The sequence below is a fragment of the Alosa alosa genome, chromosome 7, assembly GCF_017589495.1.
Source record: "Alosa alosa isolate M-15738 ecotype Scorff River chromosome 7, AALO_Geno_1.1, whole genome shotgun sequence".
NCBI classification, from domain to species: domain Eukaryota; kingdom Metazoa; phylum Chordata; class Actinopteri; order Clupeiformes; family Clupeidae; genus Alosa; species Alosa alosa.
This window is the reverse complement of record NC_063195.1, coordinates 29,443,016-29,458,295: the sequence shown is the minus strand read 5'-3', so window position 1 is coordinate 29,458,295 and position 15,280 is coordinate 29,443,016. Positions and strand designations below refer to the sequence as shown.

Below are 15,280 nucleotides of genomic sequence, written 5' to 3'. Positions count from 1 at the left end.
CATATCAATAAATGTGCAGGTGAAAAAAGGCTCGCCAAGCTCTCCTCATCGACAGCAGAATGTGCTCAACCCAAAGCATCGTGTAAGTGAACACGGCGATCAATACGTTACGTGTGTAATTTAAGAGAAAAGGGCGCTGACCTTCAGTTCAGCTGATCCCCGTGGATCTCCCAGCGGGGCTCTCCAAAGGACCTCCTGGGTGAAGGGCATCCTCGCCGTGACCAGAGAGGCCATCCAGAGGGGACAGATATAGCCCCCGCAGGGCGGTTGCCATGGCCACAGATGGGCAGAAGGGGACCAGATGAGAGGGCAGTGTGTGGCCGGGTGGCCGAGCTACGCGCCACATGCTGCTGCTGGCGCTGGTGCCGACACAGTAAACACTCAGTATGGGCTGGAAGGGTGGCGAGGGTGTACACGGCAACTAAAAACTGGGATTTGGGAACCCTGACTGCAATCAAGATCACGATTACTGGCGTTTTCCCCCCCATGATCACAATTAGTGATATTGTAGTTACCATTGTGATATTGACACAAAATGCACACTCACTCACGCCACAATCGCCACAATCATGCTTTACACAATAGACAGTATGATTTATTGTAGAGTACAGAAAAAAACACTTTCACGGATGACATATGCAAACAAAAGTTATGTATAAACTTTAAAACATGGAATTCCTCTCTGTGGAAGTGGTGTTTGAAGGACATAAATTAGCACAAATTCACAAATAATATGAAAATGTTAACATCAAATTCAATTTTATTAAATAACAATTAAAAATGATGGTCATCTGACCGAAACGTTGCATTAAAAAGCTACAAATGAAGACAGTGTGTATTCTGATAATACATCTTTGCAATATCAAATCAAATGAAATGAAATGAAAAAATCTTTAAAAAATCCTTTTGACCAACAATTGGAAATGTTCATGCAAAATATTTGAATAGTTTTAGATAACAAACCAACAGAATTGACTGTGATTAAATGATGTGTGTGTGTGTGTGTGTACAGTATGTGTGTGTGTGTGTTTGTGTGTGTGAAAAACATGTAAAAAAAATAGAAAACAAACAAGAAGCCAGATATCAGTTTCTGTAAAGAATCTGTGATATGCAACTTCTTTAAGCCCGACAACATGGACAGCTCAAAGGCAGAGGCCACTTATTGGCATTGACGAGGAATAGAATGGGCTTGGTGCAGCTGCTCATAGACTGGAGCGTGTAGGAAATCAGAGTGAATGGGCTGAACTCATTAGAGGAGAGATAATGTAGTAGCATAGAGTAGTGCACCATTGGTAAGCAATAGTGTACGTTTATCAAGATGAACAGGGTTAGCACAGTTTTGAAAGCTCTCCTCTTGACTTGATGGACTTTTGTCCCCCCTGGGCCAGGCTGGTTTAATTTCCACAGCACTCGGATAAGACAGAAGTACATCACAACTAGATCTACACTCAGCATTGTAAGGACTAGCGCCCATGTTAATTTCATGTCAAAATGATCAAATATTAAAAAGACTACAGTGATAGTCCAGATGCCTACACAGATGGAAGTACGGTATGCTGGTGCCTTCAGCTTCATGAAGGTGATTGGATGAAGCACCCCCAGGTAGGTGTCCAGGCAGGTAAAGGCCAGGTGCAGAGGATTTCCAAACTGGTTGAAAACCAAAGAGACGACGAGTCCCTCTTAAGGACGAGGTTAAAGATGATCTCGCCACACAGACCCGTGCAGAAGACGAGGTCCATGAACGCTTGGCTGGTGGTGAAGATCTCAGAGGTCGAGCAGATGCCCGGCTTCCCCACCAGGGTTCGCAGGACGAAAGCGTTGGCCGGCCAGCCTAGTGGGGGCACCAGGACGAGAGAGGGGAGGATGTAAGCCATATAGAAGCTGCCAGAGTACGTGCTGTTGGAGCTAATATTCATGTCTTTGTGGTTGTTTTATTTTTCCTGTTAGCTGAACAACCTGAGGTGGAAAAAGCACGACCATTCAGTCTGTCATCATCAGCGCAAATATCATCATCACTTAGGCGTCAACAATACCACACCATCATTACCATAACATCTTACTTTACATTCAATTTGAATATTCTATTGATGGAAGCCGTGTTTCAGCAGCTGCAGTCAAGGATTACTACATATTGGACCTGATATGTCATCCTATCCACAGATGTCCCAAAGTCATAAAACGTACATAAACATGCAAAACATGCCATAGCATGACTCTGATTAATGGTCATTCAAAGTAGGTTAGGATAGTTGTTGTCACAGCTGAATGGTCATCCTTCTTTTTGTCATGTCCTATGTGTATGCATAGGGATTTGATTTTTTCTAATTGCCTTCTCAAAGTAAACGGTAACACTAAAACAAGAGGCTACATCAAGATTTTTGGAGGAAAATATCAGGCAGTCTGCCAAGAGACCTATCCCAATAGGCGGCATTAGACCATTAAACCACACAATGACCCAAAACATACAGCCAAACAAGGCAAGAAATGGTTAACAGAGAACAATATCAACATTTTAGAGTGGCCCAGCCAGAGTCCAGACCTCAATCCGTCAAAAAAGTGAGCACAAGGCCAGAGTGATGGCAAATAATCGTTCCTGCCTCAGAACCCGGATTGCTGCTAAAAAGGTGCAGTCTAGAATGACTGTAGAGACATGGAGAGGCTTGGTAGGTATTATGAGAACCATTTTGAAAGCTGCATGCAAATAAAGATGTTTCCATTGATTTTTTTAAAAAAGGGTATGAGTAATTTTGATTAAAAAAGATGCAAATGCTTCTTTTTTTGATTCCATGTTTCTGCCACATTGTCTTTAACAACCTTTAGCCATGTGGCAACATCCTTTTCAGTCAGAACAAACATATTGGTCAAGAGAAAATCAACATTAAATCAATATTTGCCAGAGGTATGAATAATTTTGTTCCTAACATACATAAGCTTTTCAGGTATGTGTGTATAATCAAGTACTAAATCTCCTGAAAGAAATTTACACATGCACCTTGCTGCCATTTGTTTAACATTTATAATAACCATTTAATGAAATATATTTATACAAAAATATTATGGCCCAAATGTTTTTTTTTCCTTTCATGTAATGTATTTCAGATATGAAATGCATATAAAAGTCTAGAGAGGCCTTTAAACTGTCTAGGGTAATGAAAAAGTTTACTAAATGTGAGCCCGAAAAACAAAGTAAACTTACCAGAATAGTCTCAGATTCACAAGATGGTTTAGTAGAGGGGTTGTTTGGATCACACAACTTAGGTTGGTTTAACCACCTGCAGAGTGTGATCCTGGAACAGTCAGTATAGGTTGGGATGGACGGCCAGGATTTACATACACTGATGGCCAAATGACAGCAGACCCAATATGCCCCTCGGTGTAGGAGCAGAGATGAGAGATGAGGTTACCTGGGGGTCGACCTACAGCGTGTGCAGTCAGGTGATACAGGGTCTCTCTCTGCGTGAGCACACTGAGTAATAATGAGCACATATGAAAAATATGTAATTTTGTGTGAAAATGATACCCTGTCTGTTAAAATAACGAAATGCCAGTTTCATGACAGCCATGTCAGTGTGTACAGAGGATGAAGTGTATAATGGCTGCCGTCTGGCTGCACCACTGTGGCAGATGGGCACTGGGAAAACATATCAGTTGGAAATTGAATTCTTCTACTGGGTGATTTGTTGCGTTGTGCATTGAGATAATAGGCAATTAGATAATTAGGTTCCAAATGGGAACTCTACTACTGTTTTCGCTTCTGCTGTTTTGTCTCAGGTCATTTATTGTTTTGTTGCACCATCATTGAGTTGTCATGTGGACGCATGTTTTTGTGTTCCGAGTCATGATTTGTATACTTCTCCCATTACAAATCTTAAGTGATTAAGAAAATAGGTTGCATAACGGATGCGTCATGTAAATATGCGAGATGGGCTAATGCAAATAATACTTTTAATAACAATTGACGCTATGCAAAGCAATCCATATGTCAACTATATGGTGCTTGCAAATTACTGGAGTCTGGTCTCCACACTGCACATAGCCAGACTATGTGCATGTGTAAGAGGTTACAGAAGATTTGCTCATTCCTGTACCCAAGTGCCAACTTGCATCACCTGTTTATACAGTTCCTTAAGCACACAGGGTGCCTTAAGTCATACTCATCTTTAGTCCACACCTTCGTCATTGCTTGGCCCCACCTGACTGATCCCAAACAGTCGTTGGACTCCACAGCCCCCATCCCCACCCCAACCACTCACGTCCTGTTAAGACACATGAACCAATCGTGGGACAGAAACGCCAGGGCCCACCATGTTATGGCTCCAAATCAACAATACTCATTGGCTGGGGTCCTCGGCCGTGTTATTCCCACTGAGCTGCTGTTATATGGGAGGCCCCAGGTGAGGGAGAGCTATGCTGAGGGAGAGGCCCATTTTGGATGCATACTCAGAGGCCCACACACACCACTCGTCAGTCCGAAGACGTTCGCTTCAGGAGGAGGACAGGAGAGACGGTTCCCAGCATTTGTGGCAAGTACAACCTATTCTCATGACTATGACCGCTCTGATGTGATATTTCAGACAAAAATGGCAAATATATTTATTTATGTTTATTGCTAATATATTTCAGCATGATCAGTGATGATCAAAAGCTATACAAAACGACTTAAAGCTTGAATTTATTATTTGTAAAATTTGTTATTTGATATTTTTTTCTCATTTTCATCTTGAAACCTACTTTGAATTCTTTTATATAAAGAGAGCTTCTTCAAAAAACCCTCATAACTTTATGTGATTCCATGAATTTTCATGTGATCGTGTGATTTTCTTTTATCTGCAGAACTCCCATCACCTGCCTCACCTTGTATAGCCTCACGATGAGCAACCTCACGCTCGGTAACCTCACAGTGGGCCTGAATGCCACTAGCCCTGGGTCGAGTTCCGGCCGGCCGCCCTGGTACCAGTATAACGTGTGTGCTGTGGCGCCGTACGGCTTCATCTTCTACTTTGGCGTGAAGGTGTTAAACTTGGCGGTGGGCTTCCCCACCAACATGCTGGTGATGTGGATGGTGGCCACGCGCAAAACCGAGGGCTCCACCTCGGACATCTTCATCTTCAACCTGGCCGTGCTGGATGCCTACTTCTGCCTGATGACGCCCATCGATATGGTCAACCGCCTGATCCTGAACAACCAGAATATCTGGCACTTCCAGCTTTTCGCCTACGGAGTCAAGGACACGGCGCCTCTCTTCCTCACCTGCATTTGCCTGGACCGCTACGTCGCCGTGGTGCACCCCATCCTCTTCACGGGCATCCGCGACAACCGCATCCGGGCGGCCGTGACGGTGCTGGTGTGGGGGCTCATCCTGGCCTACGCGCTGACCAAGTCCCTCCTGGGCGTGCGCAGCACCACCGAGTACTTCAGCGGCCTCATCCTCTTCTCCTTCACCGTCATGCTTTTCTGCAACGTGTCCATCATCTGGGTGCTGCGCAAGTCGGTGGCCGGCAAGGAGACCATGAACCCGGTGAAGAAGAAAGCCTTCCGCATGGTGATGATCGTCATGGGGATCATCATAGGCAACTACCTGCCGCCCGTGGCCACCATGCCCTTCGTGGCCTACTACACGTTCGTGGCGTTCCGCTGCCAGATCAGCATCTCGGTGTTCTCCATCATGGACCTCAGCTGCAGCATCGAGCCGCTGCTCTACATCAGCAAGATGGAGAAGCCGAGCTGCTGTGGACGATTCCAGAATCCCCAGAAGAAGCCGACCGAAGTCCCTGCATAGAGGAAGCACACGCTGACAAAACAACGATTAGTCTGATGTACAGGTTTTACAACCCACATCCATTTCCTGTATTTTTTTAATTCATTCCTTCAAATGTTAGAGTATCCATCTCTGTAACAGTTGTAGCTTTTCAAACTCTTTGTGTTCTGGACTATTGCATGTTTTCTCAGGACCCCTCAGGAGGAGACTAATTGATGCTGGTACACAGAGATCCCCCACACAACAGAAATGCTGGCCTCCCTCGAGTCACGAGTTCTCTACATTGCTTGGGGACAGCGACTTATATCAGACCATAGGACACAGAACACAAGACACAGTTCCAAACACTTTTATGGAGAGTTGTTTCATCCTACATGAAAAAAAAAAAAAAAAAAAAAACGATCACCTTGCTTCTCGCTCTCAGAGGGCGACCTTGAAAGCACAACACCATTTCACTGTGCTCTCTCCTTCTGTGTCGCTGCTTGTTCTCATTGTGGCTTGTTTACCCGTCATGAGATGCCCTCACTACACCCTCCTGCCTTGCTAGGACACATGCAACGGCGGTTTCTCTAGAGCCCTACACCGTCCGGGTGCCCCATTCGCACCTTCGTAATTAGTCACTTAACGACTCTCTAATACAGTTTGTAATTAAAAAGGTAAGAGAATCATTAGTAACCAGCCGCAGTGCACTGGGGTAAGGGCTGCAGATGGTGCACACCAAGTAATTGTGTGAAGAAAAGAAAAAAAAACACACACACACACAACATAATTAATTAAAAAGATACAATTAGTGAAGACAGTGACGATGCAAAATGAAATACAGAATACCCCAGAGAGCAGAGCATGAGATAAATAATGTGAAGGCAGGTTCAGAGCTTCTATAATTCGTGTCAACTTCAAACAGAATTCAGCATCAAAATAACTTAACAGTTCTAGGCCCCTGTATGACATGGTTTAATAAACTGACACTGAAAACCCTTCAAGCTTTGTGCTTCAGCTACATTTTCTTTCAAATGTGTCATTCTACACATGTATGGGTTACTTGTATGGGAACTGCAAGTGGTACACAATCAACGGTTTGTTTTTTAGAGATTGGGTCTCTTCTAGTCTGCTGTGCCCTCTAGTGGCTGAACAGGGCAACCAGTATCAGCCAGAACCCAAAAAAGAATGTATAGCCAACATTTATTGCATTTAACAACTCATAAAATAGAAGGGAAACATGGGTAAAGGAGTGATTGATAGGACTGAGAACCAAAGATTCTAGAACAGAGCTCTGTTCTAGAATCTTTGCTGAGAACTAAGTATACAGATTGTTTACGGAGTCCATTTATTGGGCTAATGTACAACATAACTGATATTTCAGAGGCATACAATGGGGAATCCTTCTGTAATATGAAACATACAATGAGGCCAGACAAGACCTAATGTGTTGTAGATCACACAGATCACAGCTGATTCAGCTGGAAGCATGAACCCATAAACCAAGTACTATGGGTAATTTATGTATAGAGTACCAGCATAAGCTTCAGTGATATGTTTCTTTTATAATACTTCTATATGATTATCAAGACTAAAAGAAGATTAAAAGGCACTGGGGGGTACATACCAGAAATACTACTGCTACTCTCTGTACAGAGTAATAAGGAGCTGTTTCTCTGTGGTTATAAGGAACAGGGAGTTGGTTCTTTGAAATGAGAAGCTGACAAAACACATGACCAGCTCTGACAGAGAAAAAGGATGTGAGGAGTGCATGAAACAGCACAGTGCCTTTCCACTTGATCCTCCTGCGACAGAGTTGTAGCGAAACAGACTACATCTTCCGTGAGTCAGAACTAAAAAAAAAAAAAAAACATGTTTTACAGTGAGACATAAGCCAAGTGGTATTTCCAAAAAGAGAGCCCCTTGTTCCTTGATTAAGAATGTGCCTGGGGAGCTTAAAGTGGGCGAGCAGAGGAGGGAGATGTTTCAGAGGAGCCAGGGCTCAGCAGCAAGCCCACAACATGCCAGCAGTAACAGACTCACATGAAAAAACATTTAGGTGAGGATTAGGTGCATGTTTTTATCTTTGCAAACCGTATCAATGTACAATGTGGAATAAATGTGTATTAATGTTTGTCTTTAACGAGAAACTGATTCAAAGAAAAGGATAAAAAAGGCTTAACTAAAGGAAGCGCCATGTCGAAACGAGCTGATGGCTTTTATGGTTTACACTCCCATGCTCTGGTATTTGCCTTCGGCCCTAGCATGACTCACACAACATGTTCCCACTATAGGCAAATAGGCAACGTGGAAGGCACATTATCAATTGGGTCAAGTGTACAAATTAATACATCCACTTGCTTGTATTAATGCATCCACTTGCTTGCATTAATACATCAACTAAACAAGTCTTTTTTTTGACGTACAAAATATTGGCAAATGTTTGTGATGCATTAGGAAGGCAAAAAAATCTCTAATGATCCTAGTCATTCCAACCATGAACTATTTGAGCTACTATCATCTGGCAAACGATATAGAAGCTTGAAAGCTCGTACCACCAGACTCCGAAGTAGTTTTTTTCACCAAGCAGTTAGATTGCTGAACTCATGCTGAAGACAACAAGCCACTTTTTTTTCTTCAAACACACACACACACCCTTACATTTATTTATTTTTTGAGGAGAAAAAACACAACAAATTTTACTCTATTAAACCTATAATGAGATGTAATAAAAGAAACTTGAATCTCGAAACTTAAATCTTGATACTGATCTCTAATAAGAGGTCATTCAGACAAGCACGGCTTTATCTGTTAGACCTTTGCCAGTGTGATTTGCATCTTTCTAAGGGTCTCTGGACTGGCCAGAGGGCCGTTGGCTGATGTTACATAGCCGGGGTAAATCTCACAGAACTCTGGTGGGGGGCTGGGGGGGCAGTGGGTTCCGTTGCCCCCAGGCTCAGTCAGTGGTATGAGCTTAGCATGGGCATAGTCAATCTCAAAGCCCTCGAAGATAAGCGCGACCGCCCACGCTCCCAGCGACTCCCTAAGCAGCTGGGCAGCATTCCGCGTGGCCAGAGCCAGGCCCCTGTAGTCCTTCTCCTCCAGCCGGAGGATGTCGCTGGTCAGCGGCCGCCGTGGTACCACCACGGTCAGGCCGGGGGTGTTGGGGAAGGGGGTGAGGAACGCCACATGCCCGTCGTCCTCCCACACGCGCCACTGCTGCTCCTCGCCACGCACGATCAGTGAGAACAACCCCGGGTGCGCTGGGTCGTCGCCGTGGAAGGCGTAGCTGGGTGGGGCCTCCGGCGCTGGAAGCTTGGCGCGGATGCGGCCACGCATCTCCTCGAGACGCGCGGTATCCCACCGCGGGCCACTCTTGGAGCTGCAGTAGCCCGGGTCATGCTGCTGGAAGTCCTCCTTGGCGGCCAGATGAGGCCTCCAGTCAGCCTCCAGACCGTGCAGGGGCAGCAAGTGCAGCTGGGGGGGACCCTGGTCCGACCTGCTGGGGCGGTGGATGAGGGCACAGCGTCTGACGCAGAGGCGCTCGCATAGCAGAGCCCCCACCAGCTGTGCTCCCAGCAGCAGGGTGAGGAAGTCTGGCTCAGGCAGCTCGAAGAGACTACTTGGGCCTCCGTTAGTCTTTAGGGTCACCACAGTAGTCCCTGGGGTCCAGGGGCGAGGGTGTAGGAAGGCCACGAGCTGCTCTGCTTCCCAAATCACATGTCTCTCAGGGACAGTGGTGGTGAATGCTGCCATCCTGTTTACAGAGAACATTTAAGAGGAAGTTACTGCGGTTCCAAGAAAGAGTTTGTGTGTAGAGGCTAGATGTAATCTATCAAGCTTTTCTGAGAAGTGACAACACCAAGTATGACTTGAACAGTCAAAAAAATTCTCCCTAAAATGAAGTCAAATCCCTAAAATGAAATCAAGCCTACACTAAACAAAATATCAAAATAAGCTGTTATATTGACATACAACTACCTTACGACAATCACGTTAAGAGTAACAGTTCATGCTTAGCATTGTGGCTAACGTTAACATTGGCTAACATTTCCCAGCCAAAATATTTTGCGTGACGATGGGAATCACCTACCTTCTTAAAATTCTTGCAAATATCATAAAAGATATGCAAGTATCTGACAGTGACAAATTGGTTAAGTTCCTTCACTCACCGATCAACCTTTAACATGAGATTAGCTACTATTGAACTTAGCCTACCTCGTGGTACCATATGCGTACTTGGATATACGGAAGTAATTTACTAATGTTGATACGTTAAACAAACGCCAGATGGCGTCTGGACCCAAAGAGAAATAGGGATGACAAAAGTTTAGTCTCTGGTTTAGTCAATTCGGCGGAGTAATACAATGTTTCAAATATGTGACGAATTTCCATATTCTGATATAAGATACATTGCAAGCTACAATGTTGCGATATTGGTATCAGCCCTGTGCGCTCTACACAAGCCTACAGTATTCTTCGCCTTGCCTGTTTGCTGCTCAACTGGTATTGACTTCTTATCCGCTGACGCTTTCATGCTTTGTGGACAACCCATTTTTGCTCAAGGGTGTCACAAAGCTGGACTGAAAACTGTTGAACAAATAACCTCTCCCCAAACAATTTGGCAAGGGGTCAGCAAGCGTCAACAGTCGACCTTTTGTGTTGTGCGTCAGAGCAGGGCTGAACAGAACTCGAATAGTCGATTTTGGACAGTTGTAGGCTGTCTGGTTTGGAAAGAGGCATTTGACTACACACTTAAACACAAGAGACCAGTTTCACTCTAAGTGAGATAATTACTTTCCCTACGCTGTGAGGCTTGCCGGTTGTAGTAATTCAGGGGATTAAGGTGCTGTATATATCCCCAGAACTAGGCCACAGGGCGTTTTCTAATCTGCTGCGAGTCGTGTGAAGTAGGCTACCTTAGAAACTCGAGTAGGCGCTGTGCAACACCCAGGGAAGAGCCCTAGGTCGGTTGACAAGATCATTTTTGAGGATCTGAAGCCATTTTTGAAGCTGGTTGTTTTAGGCACATTTGACTAAAAGGTGGGATTGTCTAGAGCCATGTGTTGTTCAGAAATGTCAAATAATTCAATTTTAAGACTATTTTATTTCTGAGTTAGAGTGTAGTGCTAATAATATGCCCAGAATAAGAAATAGGCTATCTGTCATAACCGACGCTTGACCTACACTACAGAGGCCCATGTGGAGTAATGGGCGACTTATCTGCAGGCGTAATGTGATCACTGACAGGCCACTGCAACCCCCACCCAGCTGCTAAATTTGAACAGCTGGATTCTAAGTCGCGTCAGCGCTCACTCGCCTGCCACATGTACACATTCGTTATTCACACGGGTCTGTTTGGAAACAGATCAAAGGAAAGGGGTGGTGGATGCCCCTGTGTTTTAACAGCTGTTCAGTCTGTGAATGCTTTGCTCTCTACAAGGCCCACACTCTAGGTATTTATGACGCCGTAATGACAAACGGAAGCAATATAGCCTGCAACAAGGCAAGCCATTTCACTGGGTCACACCTTTGCATATTGTATTTTCTAGTTTAGTCAGACAGGGCCCTCACATGGGTAACTAGATATCTTTTTTTATAGTTTAAAGTGGGCTCTCACGTGCATAAATATTTGTTTCAAGATATCTGTGTGATGGATCATCTCAATGGATCAAAAGGCACCATAACATGATTTTTACACTTGTTAATTTTCTCTATCAAAAAGGAGAAAACCAAACACGAACAAGAATTGCATTTCAATAAAGCTTTAATAGAAAACAATAGAGCAGTGTACAAGCAAACACACCTACGCGAAAAAACCTGGCCCTGAAAGTGGTAATAGAATAGAATATTAAATAAAAATCCACACAAAAGCATTTAAGCCTATGTACAAAAAAACTGAAGGATTTCAGTGTGTAACAAGATTTCACAATATCATTAGGCCCCTTACTGGACGTGTGAGGACTTCAGCTGCTTCTCAGATGAAAGTAGGAGAGGGAGAGACTGAATGAAATGACACTACAGGGGTTGGGAGGATGTGCACGTATGTTTGTGTTACTGGGAACGCTTACACACAATGGGTTACTCATGATTCTTACATCACTGAGCTATCTGTGAAGGTACTCCACTAGGTCACGCCACTACGTCTATCATCTGGATTACAGGAACTGTATGTGGACACAAATCTACCAACTGATGGTGACTACAAGGGGATGAATGCATGACTGGGAGACCAGCATACTGATGCTTCCACTCTCAATCTCCCAGACCCACACATGAACATTTCTAAAATCGCCTCATCTTCCCCCCGATGGTTCTAGGCCGTGCTGCCCTTGGGCTTCCGGTTCTTGGCAGAGCGCACCTCTTCGAGCAGGTCTTTCAGGTACTGGATCTCACGGCTGATAGAGTCGGCCTTCTCAGCCAGGTCGCGGTTGCGCTTTTCCAGGTCCATGCACTCGGAGTTGAGCAGGTCCTGCTCGACGCGCTTCTTCTGCCGGTAGCGGGTGGCGGCGGTCTTGTTCTGCTCCATCTTCTTCAGCTTCTTCTCCACCACCTTCGGCGCCCCGGACACGGTCTTCACCTTGCCGCCGACGGGCGAGTTGGCGACGTCTGGGTCCGGCTTGGAATAGGGCTTGGTTCTGGAGGAACCACCGGGCCTCGGAGAGGGGGGTGGGCTGGACTGGCGAGGAGGGGAACCGGCGACTGAGCCGATGCCGCTGTCACTGTCGGACTGCTCCTCGCAAGAGCTGAGCATGGAGCTCAGCTCCTCCTTGGGGCTGGCCAGGACCACCACGATGTGGGCTGGAGAAAGGGAGAGGACGATGCTGGAAGCCTGAAGGGCATCTGGGCCGGCGGTGGCCGCGGCCACCACCGGAGACACCACCTTCTCCAGCTCCAGAATATCAACCTCGCTCCCCAACTCGAGGGTGTAGGTGGCGGGCGAGGGGGACGGCGCTGGAGAGGAGGGCTCCGACTTGATTTCGATTTCCAGGGCAGCGGGCTCAGGGACGGTGGCTACTACTTCTGGTTCTGGGAGGGGGCTGGTGACTGGAGACGCGGGGTCTTCGGGGAGCAGGGAAAGAGCCAGGTCGCTGGAGGCAGAGGTGTCGGGGAAGGGCAGCGGATCCAAGCCAAGATCCATGTGGGACTCCAGGGAGGCCAGGAGCTCCTCCGGAGAACTGGGCGACTCGTAGGACCCGATGAGCGTGTCCAGATCCAAGTCGCTGAGGTCGATCTTCTCAGACATCCAGTCCATTCCAGAGAAGGCATCCTCTGCAAATGATAAACAGAGACAGATTCACCAACTATGAATGACAACCACCTTCAACATTCCAACAGCTAGACTGGACAGCACTTCCTCTTACACCTCCATGTAGACTAATTAATGAAGACCATACTGTACAAAAACTGCCAATTATTTACACATCAGACTAAGTAAAGGTTTATTTGATTGCACAAGCAAGGTGGTGGGCACTCACCTTTACTGTTCTCTGCACCTATGTGAGCATTCAGCAGCTCATCGGCTGAAAGCCAGGGCAGAGAAGTTAGCAGGTCGGCCTTGGATCCCAGGAGGGTTGGAGGGGAGGGAGGGGGAGAGAGACAGGGCAAGGGAGAGGAGGAGGAGGAAGAGTCAGCATAGGAAGAGAAAGAGTGGGGTGAAGCACACCCCTCTGACAGAGGTTCCTCTTCATCGTCCAGAAGGGGCCCAAGAGGGTCATCCATAAGAAGCGAGGGCCCCAAGAACAGGGACCCCACGTCCTCCATAGCGAGTTGTGAGCTCAGAGACGACATCACTGCTGCGGGTCAGGGACACGAGGAGCAGAGGTTTCGATGACGACAAGTCGAGCGCGAGTTTTATGCTGTCGACGGCAGCAGAGCTGAGGGGTTTTGCCTCGAGAGACCTAAGAGAAAGGGGGAGGACAAAAGGATGATGAGGACTCAAACTCCTGTGAACCACCAAGTATTGCATGGCCAGAAGCAATCACATCACAAATGCATTCACATACATTCTTTTGTGTGACAGTTGGTTGCTTTTGCATCACCTGTCCAGGTGAGCATACCATGTTGTGCACATTCAGACATTTCATTCACTTTGTATTAAAACTGTCTGTCCCATCAGGGCACAGCTGATACCAAAGACTCATGCAGAGGGAAACTGTCAATTCTCACTTCTACATTTCGTGTAGCTATTCTAAGCAAGTTCATCAGAAGGAGACATCATGTGGAAATCACCCCCCGCCCTTTACGGGAAGCCGAGCTTTCCTTATTTGGGCATGGTACGACCGGTGACTCCGCCCACAGTCTGAGTCTCAGCTGGGGATGTGTCCTTACCGCCATTTCCACTACATCCTACTACAGTGGGGAACCGAGGACGGTCGCCATTTTAAAAATGCCACGTTGTCTAGTTAATAACCAAGGACTTCCTTTAAGTTTGTTTACATCGTAGTTCGTTGTACGATCTAATTTAGCTACTATTGTCATTGAAACACCAAATAAATGCGTCTGGCTAGCTCAAGTCTAGGATACTAACCTTAACGTAGCTAAGGATAACGCAAGTTAAAGAACCGGAAACACACATTTCCGAAATTAACATCAAGTTATCATCAGGTGATGTGACTAGTCTACAACGTTTCAGGTTAACTGACTTAACAGCAGAGAGGGAAGTTAGTGTTGATCTTTCAAGCAGATTTGCTAATTTTGCTTGACATTAACGTTAACGTTACCAGCGAAGTTGGCTAATGATACCGGGCAAGTTAACAAATCCATTTAGACACTGTGAAGCTAAAAGACTCGTGTCAAATAAGTGACATTCACTGTAAGCTTCTCGTGAAGCCATTTAAAGGTTACTTACGCCATTTTGCCAAATAAAGCCAGTGCACTTAGCCGATGCACTGCAGGGGTTGCCGCTGCTAGAGATGCCGCTGCGCGCTATACTGCCATTTTGGGCGGGAGAGCTCCACGCTCGGAATGCTATAGCTGACTGCAAGGTAGAAAGAACCCCGGCAACTTGTCACATGACAATATATAGAGACGCATTACCGTCTGCAATAACCTTCCGCCAGTGTCATGTTTTGCACATCAATCCGCCTGACGCAACACAATACTTGGTTTTGATTGGTTCCTCGACTAGTCTGTCATTTCACCTGAGACAACAAAATAGTACCAAGTAGTCCACCCACGTACAAATCTGCGATGTGGGTCATGGAAATATTTAAATTTCCTGTAAACGGAAGTGTTTTTTTTGTTTAATCTATGACGTCCAAAAAACAGTTTGTTATTTATTTATCCCAGTAGGCTTCTTCATTTATAGACGAAACGTAGAGGTAGGCATAGCCAGCGAATTAGACTTATTCTAGGCCTATAAAAAGTAGGCTACATTAAGATAAATAGGCCTACAGTGCAGTTATAACCTAACTTATAGTTATAGCCTAGCACATTTTCCTTCAAGGATTGTTTGTCGTCAAAGTTATTAAAGATAGTTGTAGCAGTGAGTTATTTTTATTTAATTAGTCTACTTAACTTCTAGGCTATATTCTTTGTCAG

The 15,280-nt window shown here is 45.6% G+C and overlaps 3 protein-coding genes across 4 annotated transcripts; 1 reads left to right on the top strand and 2 right to left on the bottom strand.

Annotated features, from left to right (window-relative positions):
* Nucleotides 1–4,380: 4,380 nt before the first annotated feature.
* Nucleotides 4,381–5,779, top strand: LOC125298345 (P2Y purinoceptor 1). The gene is made up of 2 exons (XM_048249048.1): nt 4,381–4,394; nt 4,834–5,779. The coding sequence occupies exons 1-2, from the start codon at nt 4,381–4,383 to the stop codon at nt 5,777–5,779; spliced, it is 960 nt and encodes a 319-aa protein (XP_048105005.1).
* A 384-nt stretch (nt 5,780–6,163) lies between these two features.
* LOC125296971 lies at nt 6,164–10,261 on the bottom strand. Of its 2 annotated transcripts, none has more exons than XM_048247097.1 (2): nt 9,956–10,261; nt 6,164–9,494 (listed from the first exon to the last, which is right to left on the bottom strand). In XM_048247097.1, exon 2 carries the CDS (start codon nt 9,491–9,493, stop codon nt 8,549–8,551), a length of 945 nt encoding a protein of 314 aa, XP_048103054.1. In that variant the 5' UTR covers nt 9,494; nt 9,956–10,261; the 3' UTR covers nt 6,164–8,548. The 2 variants fall into 2 exon arrangements, with proteins under 2 accessions (XP_048103054.1, XP_048103053.1); XM_048247096.1 differs by having other exon boundaries at nt 9,831–10,260.
* A 1,225-nt stretch (nt 10,262–11,486) lies between these two features.
* On the bottom strand, nt 11,487–14,734 carry atf4a (activating transcription factor 4a). Its single transcript, XM_048249182.1, has 3 exons — nt 14,589–14,734; nt 13,216–13,638; nt 11,487–13,009 (listed from the first exon to the last, which is right to left on the bottom strand). Exons 2-3 carry the CDS (start codon nt 13,526–13,528, stop codon nt 12,054–12,056), a joined length of 1,269 nt encoding a protein of 422 aa, XP_048105139.1. The 5' UTR covers nt 13,529–13,638; nt 14,589–14,734; the 3' UTR covers nt 11,487–12,053.
* Between the last annotated feature and the right edge of the window lie 546 nt (nt 14,735–15,280).

Excerpts from the sequence above, each read along its gene's own strand:
- LOC125296971 (XM_048247096.1), bottom strand. The coding sequence starts at position 9,856 with ATGATATTTGCAAGAATTTTAAGAAG. Across the intron at positions 9,495-9,830 it reads TTTGCAAGAATTTTAAGAAG|GATGGCAGCATTCACCACCA; the intron begins GTAGGTGATTCC and ends CTCTGTAAACAG.
- atf4a (XM_048249182.1), bottom strand. The coding sequence starts at position 13,528 with ATGTCGTCTCTGAGCTCACAACTCGCTATGGAGGACGTGGGGTCCCTG. Across the intron at positions 13,010-13,215 it reads AGGTGCAGAGAACAGTAAAG|AGGATGCCTTCTCTGGAATG; the intron begins GTGAGTGCCCAC and ends TATCATTTGCAG.